Source organism: Balaenoptera musculus, chromosome 15 (assembly GCF_009873245.2).
Source record: "Balaenoptera musculus isolate JJ_BM4_2016_0621 chromosome 15, mBalMus1.pri.v3, whole genome shotgun sequence".
NCBI classification, from domain to species: domain Eukaryota; kingdom Metazoa; phylum Chordata; class Mammalia; order Artiodactyla; family Balaenopteridae; genus Balaenoptera; species Balaenoptera musculus.
In genome coordinates, this window is record NC_045799.1 from 35,783,205 (window position 1) to 35,800,553 (window position 17,349).

Genomic DNA, 17,349 nt, shown 5'->3' on the forward strand with positions numbered 1-17,349 from the left:
AATATTTGTTGAATTGTGGCTAACTTGAATAGTTTAGATAAAGGTGTGTGTTCTGGGAGCAAAAGAGGTGGGAATTAGTTCCGAGAAGAATAAAAAACAAGTGAAGATGGTGCAAGGGAGGGACAAAAAGGAAGGCCAGGGGCTGCAGCAGACAGGAAACTTTTGAAGAACCTTGAGGGAAGTTGGTGCTGGCAGTTGTGTGGGGGCTGAAAACAAATGGAAATAAAACTCAGAATCAAGTGGGTAGAAGGGCTGGGAGATCTCAAGCTCAGTGGCTTCATTGCCTGGATGTTGATGGTGCTGAGGAAGAGGGCAGGAGTGGGGAGGAAAGCTGTAAATGTGAACAGATGCTGCCATAATCAAGAAACGATTCTGGACTAGGGTGAATGATGGAGATGAGAACACGGAAATAGAAGCATGAATGTCACTGAACTCAGAATTGTTGCTGGGAGACCTAGCAGTGGCTATAGAAGGAGGGCGAGCTCACTGAGACTCCCTAAATCTGGCAAAGAATCCACATCATCTGAGGAGATTTTGAAAACACTGATTCCCAGGCCCTACCCCTAGACATGTGGAGTCCATAGGCCTAGGAACAGGTCCTGGAATGTGTATTTTTAAGAAGTTGCTCACAAGGGATTCTGACGTTGCCGCCAAGATTGGGGCTCCCCTGATAACCCTCTGTAACTCCTTAGGCTGAACGGGGGAGGAGAAAGGTCTTCTGGGGAGGCGAAGGCCCTGTGTGTACCCCTCAGCTAGAATAGAGGCGCTGCGGGAATCCTCAAGGAAATGGCCAGAGTCTTTGCACAGCGGGATTTTAAATCTAGACGGTTTGATAAATGGCATTACTAAACTGCAGTATTTCATGATTTCTTTAATTGTGACAGTCATGATCAGGCAACCTCTTTTGAATGATTTTCAGTGATTTCAAATAGGCTTTCTGCTGGCCCAAGCTCCAGTTATATTTGTTCAGATTTAATCCACTTCACAGATGAGTGCATCAAATTTCATGTTAATGTCAAGTTAATGTGGATTCTTTATGGTAATTCTGTGAGAGAATTTCTCCCTCGATTTCTTTTATTCTCTTAGATAAGAAGAGGTTTTTAAAACAATTTCTAAAATCACAACAAAAGGCAGCTTGGGAGAGTGGTGAAGGCCACAAGCTGCAGAGGCTGATTTATCTGGGTTTGTACCCAGCTCTGCCAAGTACCACCAAGTACGCGAGCCCAGAACTTGAGTCCCGTGCGTCAGTATCTTCATATGTAAAATGAGGACAATAGCTCTTACCTCACAGGACAATTCTTAGGATTGAATAAGTTAATACATTTAAAACTCTTCAAACTATGCCTGGCATGTGTAAATTACCAATGAAAGTTTGCTAGTGTTATGATTATATTGCCTTGGTACTATCATAGCTCATATATATATATATATATATATATATATATATATATATATATATATATATATATATAAAACTGGTTAACTCAGTCTGCTGTATCTGAGAATCTCCATCTCTGGGGAACAGAATGGACCTTTCATAGGAAGCCCACACCATCTATTTGATGCTCCAGTAGGAAGGGTTGAGTCCAGTTGCTATTGCTACCTGAGCAATGGCAGAAGGTTCCGTAAGTTCTTCATGTAGAATAAAGAAAGAGAAGTGACTGGAGGGCACAATTACCCTCACATAATTGACAAGCATTTATTGAACACCTACTGAAGGCTAGAAATTGTGTGGAGGGTTGAGGATGTGAAAACACAGTCACTGCCCTCTTGAAGCTTGGTCTGATAAGAAAATAGATGCAAGACAATAAAAGAATTGCTATCATGGCAATGTATTCAAAATTCAAAATGGTAGCACAGAAGAGAATTTCCAATGTTCTTTGGAAGTTACCCACACAGGACACAAACATCAGTTTCTAAGATGGGTAATTCATGTCATTCTTTTTTTTTTTTTTTTTAATAAAGTTACTTGCCTTTCTTTTATTTATTTATTTATTTATTTATGGCTGTGTTGGGTCTTCGTTTCTGTGCAAGGGCTTTCTCTAGTTGTGGCAAGCGGGGGCCACTCTAAATTGCGGTGCGTGGGCCTCTCACTATCGTGGCTCATGTCATTCTTGAAGCAATTAAGCAAGGAATGGAAGCTGGAAACCAAGAATTATAATTTACAGTTGATTACATCTTACATTTGTATCACACTCAGTTTTATTTTAAGCTTCATAGTACCTCCAAGATATAAAGGCATTGATTATCTCATTTATAACCAAGAAAATGTAGGTTCAGAAAATATAGGCTCCATAACCAAAGTCATAGTTGTAGTGAGTCATAGAGTGGGGATTGGTACCTGGGTCCACACTGTTCGTTGTCTTTGCACTTGGCAAAGACAAGCTGCAGTAACTAACCCAATAATTTAAGAAATCCTGTTTAATTAGCAACAGATAAGAAGAAGAATTTCATATTAAAACCTAGATAATGTAATGGTTGAAAATTATGTCCTTATTGCCTATGTAAGATGTCTGATGATTTTAACTATTGTCTTTTGTTTTTTAAAAAAATTAATCTATTTATTTATTTATTTTTGGTTCCATTGGGTCTTCATTGCTGCGTGCAGGCTTTCTCTAGTTGTGGCTAGTGGGGGCTACTCTTCATTGCGGTGTGTGGGCTTCTCATCGCGGTGGCTTCTCTTGTTGTGGAGCATGGGGTCTAGGCGTGCGGGCTTCAGTAGTTGTGGCTCACGGGCTCCAGGGTGCAGGCTCAGTAGCTATGGTGCACGGGCTTAGTTGCTCCACGCATGTGGGATCTCCCCGGACTAGGGCTCGAACCCGTGTCCCCTGCACTGGCAGGCGGATTCCTAGCTGCTGCGCCACCAGGGAAGTCCCTTAACTATTGTTAAACATCAGATTTTCTAACCTCAGATACTGTTGTTTGATGTGGAGGGAGAGGAAGGGAAAAGGTGCTTTGTTTGTGATAATGTAAAATAGCCAACTTGCATTTTCTTTCCTCAGCTTATTCAAAAATTGACAGATGTTGCTGAAGAATGTCAGAATAATCAGTTAAAGAAGCTTAAAGAAATTTGTGAGAAGTAAGCCTTCATTCTCATTACAATGTATTTGTGTATGTAAATGTATTAAACACCAATTGCTATTTGCTTGACGATTTTTCCCTTTTACTTCCATTTTGCCTTCAGAGAGAAGAAGGAATTAAAGAAGAAAATGGATAAAAAGAGGCAGGAGAAGATAACAGAAGCTAAATCCAAAGACAAAAGCCAAATGGAAGAGTAAGTAGAAAGAACCCCCTTTCTCCCATCTTTTACCTGGGGATTATTCTACAGCAGAATAACAGCTTCCAACCATACAAAGATGCATCTGTGAAATTTCTCCTCTAATTAACCTTTTTGAAGATCCCTTTTATAAGGTTTTTCATAGTGAACTCAAAGAGCAGTTCAATAAAGGATTGAGGTGCCCACAGGGCCTGTAGGTAAAGGCTGAGTAAAGACCCAGCCTAAGGGAAAGGCTAAGTCTTCACTTCTGATATTGTCAGACAACCCTCCTGGCATTTAGTGAAAACAGAGCTTGTGCCTTGGGTGGAACCTGACCTTTGTTCAGAGCTGGCAGATTGGTGCCTTCCTTGCAGCAGTAAGAAGGATGTTGAGAGTTCTGTAAACTTTCATCTGGAAGCCTGAGGTTCCCATGTTTGTCGATGATGGATGAGTTCATATAATGATCTCTTTGTCATTTGCTTTCAGGGAAAAGACAGAGATGATCCGGTCATACATCCAGGAGGTAGTGCAGTACATCAAGAGGGTATGTCATGCCGATGAATCTCTCTCTCTTTTGCAAACCATGTATGAATGTTTGATAAATACCATGTGAGCCTATGGAGAGAAAAGCCATGCTTCATTGTAACTCTTTTTCACCAACACCCAGCAGAGCTACTTCCCAGAGCAGCCAGTCTGTAATCAGTGTTTCTGCAAGTTTAATTGCAAACCTCTATGCAGAAAGGTTCATCTGAAGATAGACGTTAAGAATCATTTCTAGAGTCAGGAACCCAGAAACATGATGTCAAGGGGACCTTCCGCAAAAGAACCTTTAGTTGTCACCAATGGTAGAGAGGTGGCAACCTCCAAAGGTTTTTCATTAATTTTTAAATTGGTATTATGGACATTTTCAAACATTAACAAAAATATGAGAATGGTATAATCCATCGATCACCTCACTCCCACCCCCTGTGTACCCATCAGCCAGCTTCAATACTTGCAGTCTCCTACCCTTATAAGGTCAGTTCTTGACCAGGATATGAAATAAACATATGCCACAGATCTGAAAAGCTTTTATTTTTTTCTGAAAACATTCACTTGAATGTTTAGATGAAAATGACTTTCTTTGTAACTTTCTTACAGTTAGAAGAGGCACAAAGTAAACGGCAAGAAAAACTCGTAGAGAAACACAAAGAGATACGTCAGCAGATCCTGGACGAAAAGCCCAAGGTAAACTGAACGGAATAATAATACACAGTGATTTCATTTTCTTCCATTTAATTAGAATAAAACCTCCCTAGTTCAGGTATGTCTCACACAGTCTCAGACCAGTTCTTGCATGTGAAACTCATGTAACTTTCTCAATGATGGTAAAAATCTTGATAGCAATATTCAGTAAGCACTCATCACCGGTCATCTTTAAATATTGCAAATGCACGAAACCCAGATCCTGAGATTTGGTTTCAATTGGTCTGGGATGTAGCTCAGGCATGGATATTTTTAAAGCACACCTCCCCCCCCACCACTACCACCTCCCCACCAGGAAAGAGAGAAATTAGACAAGTTTCTTCAGCTCTAAATAGATGATGTAATATTGTAATGGCAGACTCTGTCCAGCAGAGGATGTCTTGTACCAAAGTCACCCTGGTTTTTAATCTAACAAAATATTTTCATAAACCAGAAAAAAACAAACGTTTTTTTCCCCCATTATAATAGTTTATTGGGGCTCCACTTTAAAATTACCTTATGCTTATTTGGTCAAAATCAATCATTCCATGAATATTAACTTTAAACCAACTGAATATCTGTAAATCAAATACTTTCAGGTTAGCATAATCTCAGTTTTAGATCATTCTATCCATTTTGATTCATCATTGAATATTTTTCTGTTGTGAAAAACGTGCTTTTCAGTTTTCCTGTTCTTCAATCTGCAGTTTAAAATATCTACTCTAAAAGACACTGGTATTACATTTCTGCAAAGATCAAATGTTAGTTTTGTTTCATTGTATAGTCTGTTCAATATACTTCTTATAGATTGCTTGTGGCTAATTTAAAATATATATTTTGTGGTTGTTTCTGCTCTTATTTATTGGGCAGAACATTTATTTAATATTTTTAACACAAAGTTTTTAGGCTTGGGAATATAGATTCTCAAACAGTAGTGAAAATCTAAGAATTAATAATTATTGAGATATGCTGCTCATTTTTATGTTTTTTATATAAATAAAAATTATGTTTTTAATTTTTATATAAAAATACATGTTTTTTATGTTTTTTTATAAATACAATTTAAATATTCTTAGCCACCCTCTCAAGTTGATTATACATTAGTAAGGTAGAGTACATTTTAACATAATTTTAGACTTTGCAGTATTTTCCATTTAGGATTGATTTTTTTTTTTAAATGCTCAAATGTTTGGAGCCAAAGATCCAGGTTTGACCGAAATTTCAGAAACACCTTAAGAATAATGAGTGATATATTCAAATACATACATTTTCAATCCATGTTGTCTGAATTTCAATTTGTCATTACTTTGTACACTGGTATGGTATACTTAAATTATGGTTGATATTTCATTAGCCAATTTTTATATTTCTAAAACATCTCTCTTGGAAAATATTGTTATTCCCACACAGTTTTGTTTTGTTTTCATTTTTGTCCAAAAATGTCAACTACTTTACTCATAAATAAAATGTAATCACAAATGTGTTTAAATTACATAAATCTCAGTATAAATAACCCTACAAAGATTTTATGTTACTGCTCTAGCTCACCATGATTAAAATCAAATTTAGTAGTAAATTTCTTCATTGGATATAACAAAACATTAGAAAAACTAATAACTGTTGGATAATTTATCAGTCAGGGTGTATTCAACAGCAGCTTTACAGAAAACCCAATTAAAACTGGCTTAAGCAATAATATCATTTAGTAAGTCACATTACTGGGAGTTCAGAGGTATTGAAACTTGAAGAATAGTTAATTTAGTGGTTCAATAACCTCATCAAGAATCAGGGTATTTTTCAGAATTTCCACAGTGTTATCTCAGTTTATTGCCTTTCATCCCCAGGCTGTAAACCCACAGTCATAAGACGGCTGCCTTAGCTCCATGCATCATAACCTTACAGAAAACTATTCAAAGCCAGAAAAAGGAGTGTCTTCATCTTGTAACTGATTATAGGTTTGAGGAAAACTTTCCTAAATCTCCTCAATAGACCTCCCCTCATTGGCTAGAATTGTGTCCATGTCCATTCCTAAACCAATTATGAGCATAAGAATGTAATTTTCATGATTGGCTTAGAGTAATTAAGACTTACTCAAAAGGGTAGAGGGATTTCACCTTCTCCTCAATTCCACGATCACCAGGTACCTGAACAAAACTGATGTTTTCTTATCAAAAAAATAGAGGAGAGATGAAAGTTGGATAGGTAATTAACAGTGTGCACCCTACCATATGTATAGCAATTTTCCATTTCTTTTTTGGCCCCTGAGAAAGAGATCTGAAGTCTTTCTATGAATTTTTAGTCATTCTGTTGCATTTATTTTTGACTGTAAATAGGTACCACAATGATTTCTCTTTGCTTTTCACCCATGAGGCTGCCTTTAATGACCATCTTAGTGTGTCTGGATTTGAAAGTTGCCCTTGAAGATTGTTGGTTCCACGTCAAACTAAAGCATTTATTGAGAGGTTTTCTTCAGGGCCTAAAAATTTTGTGCTTTGGAACCATGACTTTAATAATATAATAAGAAACCATGACTGTTAATATTGTAAGACACAGTGGCTAATAAAGGGAAATGACCGTGACCAGAAAGAGCAATAATAAACAGTTGAATAAAACAATAAGATCACGTGTAGGTCATGTGGAGAAAGACCAAAACACGGGATGGCAAACTGAGCAAATGAAAGGCCAGACCAGCAGAGCAGTTATCTGTGCTCCTATAATTACTGGATGTGGACCAGAAATAGAACAGCACTGGCTTTGAAATAATCCCTCTTCACATCAGTATTGGAGTAGCCTTTGAAGTCTGACATAGATATGAGGGAAATTAACAAAAGTAGAAACAAAATAGAAAGAGGAGCAACTCAAGGAAATGAATGACCAGAAGTATCTATAAAAGAGGTTAACTGAGTGAGTTCCATTCAGTCAGAAGGATGAGAAGACAGGGTGATTTTATTTCATCTAGAAATTTATGAACTGTTCCATCACTCAGTGTTGGACAAGGAAATTGAGTTGACACTGTAGTAGGTAATATTAAAGATAGTTGCAGTCTTCTTATGAAGAGGAAAGCATGCCAAACTTTGCCATAAGTAGCCGAGGGGAATAGAGTTCCTCCTTCAAGTGTTTTTTAGGTGGGATAAGCAGTTTTCAACTAGAAACCAAGAAAGGCTAATCTTTCACTTATGGCAAAAACATACACTATATGGCATCATGTCTCTTCCCATTCATCAGTGTCTTTCACCTTACTGTCGATTATAACATTTACTTTCTCTTTATCCACTTATTCTAACTAATGTGATCATGTGTTTTATGTTCCTAACCTCCTCTTAAACAAGGAGGGTGCTCTTTTTCCATTCCTGTTTTCTCCTAGTGTCGCTATTTGCAGTTGTCCTGAACCCCAATCACAATCTGTGTGATTTTCCAAGCATTTGGTAACCAAACAACTTGTTTGTTTAAAAGTGAACAAACAAGTATAAAAAATTTTTTTAACCAAAGAAATTTAAAAATCCAATTGGTGAAAGACAATAGTTCTTCAGTGGCAAGGAGTTCTGGCTAGATTTAGAGCAAGTTAACAGATGTAGATTAATTGAAAGAGTAGCTTTTTACTCAACCATACTTATGATCTGGAAGGATCAACTCAAGTTCCAAACGTTTTTATCATCATGCTACAGAACAGAACAATGTGCCTCAATCCAAACCAGGTTAAAAGTCCATTTCATTTACACGCATGGATGAAGAACTTCCATCCTGCTGGTCTGTATTTGGTAGAGGACCAAATTAGGCCAGCCCCACAATGTGAAAGTTTATGTGTAGAGTCCATTTTTCCCATTCAGAAAGAGATTCAGTGAGTCTTTTCCTTTTGTATGTAATTTTTAAAGGAGTTGAAGAAATTGGAAGTAGGTGATCCTTAGAGGCAACTTATACAATAGATAAACATTTTGGCTCTCAATTTGACATAAAATTATGTCGTGCATTCCTGTACATAAGTCCCACTGAAATTTATAAAGTCCTTAAAAGAGAATACTCAGCTCCTTTTCAGTAGAGTTCTAAATCCTGGAGAAATGTTCAGCTGCATGTTTCTTAGCAGTGAGATATTTGATTCAGTCCCTGAATGTATGCTGTTTTCAGCTTTGTTCAAAGCTATGAAATCCATAGCTTCAGAGTTCTTAAGATGAACGCAATAAACTCTAACCAGTCTTTCAACTCAGTGACATAATTGGTTTCCTTGGGATTTCCATACCTGGGATTGCCAAAGCCAATAGGAAAGGGTTTATGTGTACAAATGGTGTTAGAAAAAACTGAAGGACCCAACTGCCACTGCAAAGAAACACACTTTTGTGGTTGTGTTCAACTCGGAATTGATTCATTATAAAAAGGACGTTCTGCCTTTTTCCTGAACACTTCAAAGAGATTTATTTTAACATGTTGAAACATCGTTAATCAGGAGTTGCCCTGAATCTGCTGCAATTATTCCAATGTCTATTGATCACTTTGCAGCTACGGGCTCTCATTACAAGAAGAATCATCTTTTGAGGGGACTTTTTAATGAACCATCTCCATAACCTCATAAAACAGTCGATAAATGTGTAATTTACTTTTTCTCTGACACTTAATTTGTCTTTGATGCTTCTTAGCACACAGGTTTTCTGTTTTAATATAGCTCATCAGCAAGAGAGAATTCCAAGAAGCTTTAGGGCATTTTAATTTCTACCCAAAAAACATTTCATCATGTAGCTACTGGCTTTATTTTTTCCTCCACCAGGGGAATATAGACTGATCTTCCTCCTTTCCCTGCCTACATCTTTGTAACAGGATGAGTGACTCATCCCTCTGCATGACGTTAGTCTTGTCAGACCCACCGCTGGGTCCTGAGACAACCCTAAATGCAGCTATTTCAGTCCTGCCTTCCCAGTGCTCTGGGAGAAAGAGACTACCTTGAAGATTTAAAGTAGATGCTTCTCTTTTCCGTGATTCATTTGTGCCTCCTCTAATCCTCTGCTGCTTGATGGGGAAACGTGCATGCTCCCTGCCAGCAACCATTGGACCCTCTCTTAAAAGCCAGACCAAAGAGTGCTAACTGGCTGCTTACCTTTTATGTTTTACTCTTTGTCAAGGCTTGGCTGACCTAGCCAGTGGTTTGCTTTTTTGCTTGTGTGTGTGTGTGTGTGTGTGTGTGTGTGTGTGTGTGTGTGTGAAAGAAATTTCCTTCTCCTTTGTTTCAGTGTGAAGAATTGCCTTTTAAAAAATATATAGTCATTCACTATTTTCTTGAAAATAAAACTTAGACATGCTTGATTTCCTTTGGGCAATACTCAAATATTAAAACAGTTTTTTAACTCCGTTTTTCTCCTCTTGATTTATTTTTGAAATTTACTTTAATTCTATAGATTTCTAAACCCATAAGACATTATTATTCTATGTTATACAGGCAGTGTTCATTCACAAGCTTCTTAGCTGGATATTCTTTCTTGTGTCTCAGATCATCCATTTGGGATCATTATCTTCTACATCCTTTGGAAGTTCCTTTTATACAGTCTACTGGTGGTAAACTCCTTGGGTTTTTTGGTTTGTTTGTTTTCATTTCTTTCTGAAAGATGTCTTTATTTTACCTTTATTCTGGAATGATATTTTCACTGGGTATAAAATTTTAGGTTGGCAGCTATTTTCTTTTAGCACACTGAAGATGAGATTCTACTGTCCTCTGGTCTCTCTTGTTACTGAGAAGCTAATTGTGAGTCTTAGTGTAATTCTTTTGGTGATAACTTGTATTTTTCCTCCTTTGCTTGCATTTAGAATTTTTTCTTATGTTTTATGCAAATTTCTATAATGTATCTAAATATGCATTTGAGGTGGCTGGATGGATAGCTTTCATCAGTTCTGTAAAAACTCAACTATCATGTCAGCAAATTGGCTTCCATCACACTCTCTAAAAATTTCCTTCCATCACATTATTTACATATAAAATAAAATGGACCTTCTTATTCTATCTCCTCTTTTAACTTGTTCTAGTATACTCCATCTTTTTGTCTCTCTGTGGTACCTGTGGACAATTTTCTTTCTGACCTTTATTCTAATTCCCTAATTCTTTGTTTATACTGCTACTTCACCCATCCACTGAGTTAATTATATATACCTTTTGTATTTTATGTAATTCTAGAAGTTCTATTTGGTTTATTTTCAAATCTACAATTTGTGTGTCTGGCTTATAGTAAGGAAATTTTCCTGTGAGATTCCTCATTCCTGGCCAGCCACAGGCTTTGAATCTTGTCCTCATCCTAGAAGGCTGCCAAAAGATGAATTCAAAATATCCAGCATTAGCAAAAGCCCCTCAGGACAAAAGCAGCTTCCCTGCCTGTTACCTGTCTAGGTTTGATGTTCCTTGGAGTTTGGGTCTGATCATTCTTTAAATTTTTGTGATTCTTAGTTTCTTTAAATAATATAGTTTTTAATATCAAGTTCATCTTTTCTAGTTGTTTTCAGTGAGAAAGATGGCCCAAATAACCTAACCAGCCATTAACAGAAATATAAAATTCACACATAGTGTTTTTAAAATGTTTGATTTAGTATCAGTTTGGACATCATTTGAACATCTGTATCAGTCAGGGTTCAACTAGAGAAGCAGAGCCAGTAGCAGATTATGTGTGTGTGTTACAGGGAATTGGCTCATGTAATTGTGGGGGCAGTAGCAGATTATGTGTGTGTGTTATAGGGAATTGGCTCATGTAATTGTGGGGGCAGACTATGAAATCTCCACAAGGCCATCTCTCCATCTAATGCTGGACCCTGGCAGGCAGGCAGGCAGGCAGTCTGGAAGAGAAGACCATGCATGGGCTTGGCAACTAGGATAACCTGAAGAAGCTGAAATTCTGTCACAGAGCTGAATACACACACACACACACACACACACACACACACAAACACATAAACGCACCTGACCCATGAGTCAGAAAAACTAAAGGAAGACTCAAGGAGAAGGAAAAGTGATTACAGGCCCAGTTGCTGCTTCACCCCAACAAGACAAGTCAACAGATCAGCAATAGTGCATGTGTGTTACAAAGTGGCTGCTGCCTCTCTCATCAGCCCTACAACTCTTGGGAGAGTCTTCCTTGTAACCCACTCTAACTGGGAACATACAGGAAGGAAATCCTGGCATATGTCCAGCCTAGCCAAGTTGGCACATTACAAAATCATCACACTATTATTTTTAAATCAGAAATTTTCTTATTAATTTTTTTTTCTTTTTAAAAATTAGATTATATGATTACAGGGATCCAACATGGAAACAAATCTCTAGAGTGGAGAGGAGGCTGCTCCTTAGGCCTGCAGGGCATTCCCCAGGCTGCTTCATGGATTTCTGTTATCTGTTGGTCCCTGCCAGACAACTGAGTTTGAGATTTAAATAGAATTGGAACTGAGATTCCCATGGATGCCATTGATTCCTCCCCCTTTTCTCCATCCCATTAACTTTCTTTCCCCTTCTTTTGTCTTTATTTTCCTTTGCTAAAGATGAGAAAATATGAGAGTATGGTGATGGGCGTATTGGATGGAGGGGAGGGGATCCAAAGACAATACCCACAACCTGCTAGAGTAGCCAGTGTTTGTGTTGATGGAGTTGAGTCTTCCCAACAAGCACTGAGTTTAGCATCAGGGATAGGATGAGATGGACTTCAATCTCATTGACTTTCATCTGCCTTCCTACCATAAAATGGAAGTCCACAACCATGGATAGCCCACAAAACCTTTGGAATTTACTTCTGTTTCTACTCTGTGTGCCTGTCATTGTGCACAATTTATATGAATTTTACCAACATGCATTAGATGTTTTGTTCCAAATGTATCTCTAGTTTGTTTTTAAACCCCAGCTTTGGTATAACCAGCATAACAAAAATAGTCAAACACATTATTAAATGTAAAAATTTAATTGATCTCAGGAAACCACTATCTGATTTTTCTATGACCCTCAACATTTTAAGGGGAAGAATGGCCAAACTCAAACCAAGAGAAATATTTACCTGTAGAATATCCAAAGAGGAAATGTATTAGTGCTTTGAAATACTTGATGAAGCAGTATGTGGAGACTAGAGAAAAGTCAAATGCAAAAGGGCATATGCTGAAGAAAGTTTCAGTTCAAAATAGGAAAGCAATTTCTCAGAGCAAGAGTCACTTTCTCTATTTTCCATGTATTATGCCTAAAGCCAAATTAATGTAACAAATCTACCACTTAGAGTCCTGATTATACATTTTCTGTCAACAAAAATCAATTGACACAAGCTTCTGCATTTATTATAATCATTTGCTGAGGATAATCTTTGAATTTGACAAGGAATTTGAATTTGTAGCTGAAACCAAGACAAATAATATTTTAATATTTCAAAGAGTTTTATCAATAGAATTGGTTTTATCTTTTGCTAATATTTATGATAGAATAGTAAATAGTTCATCACATTTCTGATAGTTTAGATAGATTCTCCACTACATATTCTCTATGGCCATTTCACACACACACACACACACACAAACACACAACTTGATACACTTGGGGGGAATCTTAGAGTGTTTAACCATTTGGGCATCAAAATAGATTTTGACCTAGTTAATCATGCTAGTATATGGAAAATCATGTCTAAGATAGTAGCCAGCAGAATGTACATGTTTTTCTGTGACATACAGAAAACAGGAAATATGTTAACTTCTAGCTTTAGTTGAAAAGGATTTCACTAGGTTTTGGGAAATACAAAATGAGCTGTTTTAATTCTTAAATTTTTTACAGGGGTCTTTGTTTTCAATGGAATCAAAGCAACCCTAGGACTTGCAAAATATTATGAAGCAGTTAGGACATCTTTATAATTGTTAAGCTGCCAACTGCAGGTAAACCATCCTAGCCAAAGCCACCGCCATCTATCACCTGGATTTCTAAATAGCCTCCTAAGGGGTCTTCTTGCTTCCACGTGTGGCCACTCACAATCAATTCCCAAGGTGGCAGCCAGTGTCATCCTTTGAGAACATAAATCAGGCCACTCCTCTCTTCAAGACCCTTCTATGGCTCCCATATTTCTCAGAATAAAAGTCTGCAAGGTCTGACATGATCTGACCCCACTCAGCTGCAACCCCTCTTTATCTCCTCATTGACCTATTCTCTGCTCAGGCCATCCTGGGCTCCCTGCTGGGCCCCAACAAGCCAGGACAGTGCCACCTTGGGCTATTGCACAGACTCTTTCCTCTGCCCAAAATGTTCATTGCCCAAGTGTATGCTTGGGCAACTCTCTCCTGTCTTTCAAGTCTTTACTCAAATCTGTCTTCTCAAAAAGGCCTTCCATGACCACTATTAAGTTTACACCACCCTCCACCACTCTCCCATCCCTGGTATCTCCTTTCCCTTTTATTCTGCTATACTTTCTGGTGTTTATAGCATTTGTCACCTCTCATTAGGTCATTGAATTCTTTCTTAAGTGTGTCACTCAGCGTTGGTCCCTCCCCATTAGAATGTGAGCTCCATGATAGCAGGGGCTTTGACTGTTTTGTTCACTGGTGCTCTTGAGTTCTAAGCATCCAGGAACAATGCCTGGCTCGTAGTTGGTGTTCAATACATATTTTTTGAATGAAACATGTCGAGGGCTAACAAAACTAATTTTGTGTGTTAAAAAATAGTTCTCTCTCTTGGAGAGAGAAATGTAAAGCCATTAAGCTCAGACTCATTGGGCTGCATTGTTCAACTGCTGTCCATGACTGAGTGCAGTCTTTTCTCAGGTTTCTTGACAGTAGTGGGATTTTGTGGAGAATTTCTCAAAAGTAGTAGTTGTGATCATATTTAACATCTAATTCCTACAAAGGTAGAGAAGAACCAAAGAGAATTCAATTGCCAATTCCATTGCATTTGTGATGGGAAATGTTGAAGTAGATAAAGGAGCTTGAGGTTTTAAATCTCCATTCTAAAAGGCACTCCAAGAGAACTCCCAGACAGATAATTTGAAACAGAAGATGACTCAGAAATCAGTTTCAATGTCACAAAAATGACAGCCTCCCTTTTTTTCCACACAGGGGGACGGTTCCTCCTCATTCTTGTCGGAAACTTGCCATGAGGATCCCTCTGTTTCCCCCAACTTTACTCCCCCCAACCCTCAAGCTCTCAAGTGATGACCAGTGAGACCGGTGTCCTTCCGGCCAGGTAGGACAGGATGGGAGGGGTCGCTTTTGAGAGAAGGGTGGCATGTAGCCATCCGGTTTACAGGCATCGTGGACTTGCTCCTTTGTTCTTCATCCCCCCTTCTCTTTACATTCCCATCTTTTTCCTGCTATAGTTCGGGTGGGTGATGCGTCCCTCATCTTTACGTGCCTTCCTCGGGTATTTATTGCTTCACCATTGTTCTCTCTCCTCCTTACATAAATTCCATTCTTCCATATTTTCTTCTTCTTTGTTTGTCTTTTTGTTTCTCTCTTTGCTAAACTGGCTTCCCCTTTGGCCTTGATCTTTCTCTCTTACACTCACACTATTATTCCCACTTTTGAAACATTTTTAAAATTCCTCCTTCTCACAGTACTGGTTTCCAATCTTATTACCTTAAAATCCAGTGGGATTAAATTAACTCTCAGGGAGTCTTCTTGACTCACTCCACTCAATTTACCACACCCCTCCTTTTAAAACTACAGTAAAAGTCATTGCATTCCTACACGGTATTTTGAGTTAAGGGGCTAGCTCAGGAGTTCCTGATTCTCTAGAATCAAGAGCTCTTGAAAATATCTAACCAATAGGGATGCTTGGGCCAGGGGCTGCTGGCTAGAGCAAATTGAAGCTTGAAAATTAAAGAGGACTTTAACTTGCTAGAGGAAATACGTCATGAAATCTATTGGATTCCTTTGCTAATAAGAAAACTGGACTATGCCATTGCAATGGGTCTATATTTCAGGGAGAAAAGAGGCTTTATAGTGATTATTAAAAAAAAAAAAACTTCTATTCTGATATATTGAAAACAGGGTTGTAGTGAGATTTATAATGTTTTTGTCTTCAAGCACTTGTTGACTTGTGAAGCAGTGCAGGTCAGAAACATGTTGAAGAATTAGTGGAAAAAACAATTTTACTGAGAAAGAGGTGTTAAGTTCTTTCTCATCCTTTATATCAATTGCCACATACAGTGATGCTCTAGCTCAATTATTTTCATTTTGAATGAAAAAATGAATTACCTGGAGATCCTATGAAAATACAGATTCTGATTCAGGAGGTCTGGATGGCACCTGAGATTTGTATTTCTGACTCGCTCCCAGGGAGTGTCCTGGATGCCACATCTCCAGGGACCACATTTGACTAGCAGGGATCTAGTACATTCCTTCCTCCTGGCTGGAGCACCTGGAAGGAAAAGCTTTAAGCTGCCTTCATGGTGTTTTATTGTATTTTAATTTTTTTGCCTAATTAAGAGCCTGACCCTTTGATATCTTTTTATTTTGTACTATTGATTGTTATACTAGAAAGAGAAGCAGAGAATGTCATTTCAGAGCTAAGCCACGCCCTTAGCTTTTAGCTATGAATTCTGTCCATGTCCTCCCAGCGGTGATGATCTCGTCCCTGTGGTGATCTTGTGATAAAACTCACATTGGAAGGTGGGGTGGAGGAGGGGCGAGTACTATCAATTTCCCCAGGAAGATGTCAGGGGGACCTTGAAGATGTCTTCCTCATTGGGCTATCAGTGTTTAGGCTACCTTTTAAGTCATCCATTATAAGCATCATCGGATTGTGTTTTTTTGCACTTGCTGTTCCTGTCCTGGTATTTTTGAGAGTTACTGTGAAACATTTAACAACCCAGGGAGAGTATTGAATTCTCTTAGAAGAGGTAAATGACAGTGGAGCTCAGACACATGACTTGGGTTTTGTCTTTCAAAACAAATGCAATAGAGACGTAAAGGTTACACTTGTGTCACTGTACTCCATCAGGCTTGTGATGGCTGGTTCACAACTTGTTTTCCGTTCAGAATGTCAACTGACCTTCCTACTTAGCAAAAAATTATTTTCAAAAGAGATAGATATTCCCACAATACCTGGACATTATAAAAAATTCTTTAGTCACATAGTTAGTTTGACCCCTTTAGCTTCCCACATATAAAAAGACAACATAAAAATAAACCAATTTCACATTTTCCATGGAAAAATAGATCTCATTGCTAAAATAGAAAAAAAATAATTACACTATTTTGTATATGAACAGTAACAAAATATTCTTCTTTTATAGTAGTGTACGGAAAGTATATTTCATACCAAATTTAATATTCCCCCAAAGGTTCCTTCCACACCTTAAACATCTCCATTGATAGACTAAAGCTGAAAACAAAATGAATGAATAAAAAGTAATTGTACATAAAGCCATCGCACATTTGCCAGAAAAGAATGAGTTTTTACTCTAAAATTGATCCCAAGAATACTCATCATATAAATACTTGAAATTTCACATTTTTAAATTTGTTAATGCAAACCTTCAGGGATGAAAATATATTCCTTGTTATCAACTAAAGATTAATAGGTGAAGCTGAACAGCTTAGTCATACTTTTAACCCTGGTAACTTCTATTTTTTAATAAATACAAATTACTGTAGAGCAAGATTAAAAAAAAACAAAAAGGGATGTTTGCTTATTGTGCATATGTATTAACCTTTAGGTAAAGAGCTATAAAATGACCAATTAAAAAATAATGGTAATAAAAGTAAATAAATAAATAAATAAAATGACCAATTTCTAAAAATGCTAATGGTATAGCTTTGGAAAATCATAAATTTATGTCAAGTATTAAGTGCTTGCTTTATTCTAAGCTATACCTATTTCAATAGGGAGTACAAATGCATGAAAACCACAGTTTCTACAATCTGTAAAACAAATAAAGAGCAATTCAAGG

The 17,349-nt window shown here is 37.6% G+C and overlaps 1 protein-coding gene across 4 annotated transcripts in view; it reads left to right on the forward strand.

The window, feature by feature from the left end:
- PLCB1 (phospholipase C beta 1) overlaps nucleotides 1-17,349 on the forward strand; it is a 700,435-nt gene that overhangs the window by 621,754 nt on the left and 61,332 nt on the right. For 2 of the 4 annotated variants that reach the window (XM_036826676.1, XM_036826679.1), the window contains 4 exons: nucleotides 3,003-3,079; nucleotides 3,185-3,274; nucleotides 3,743-3,800; nucleotides 4,397-4,483. In XM_036826676.1, the coding sequence (XP_036682571.1) occupies nucleotides 3,003-3,079; nucleotides 3,185-3,274; nucleotides 3,743-3,800; nucleotides 4,397-4,483 (312 nt within the window). Of the gene's footprint in view, nucleotides 1-3,002; nucleotides 3,080-3,184; nucleotides 3,275-3,742; nucleotides 3,801-4,396; nucleotides 4,484-13,244; nucleotides 13,305-14,512; nucleotides 14,640-17,349 lie in introns of those variants that run through there. The other 2 variants (XM_036826677.1, XM_036826678.1) reach the window with 2 other exon arrangements.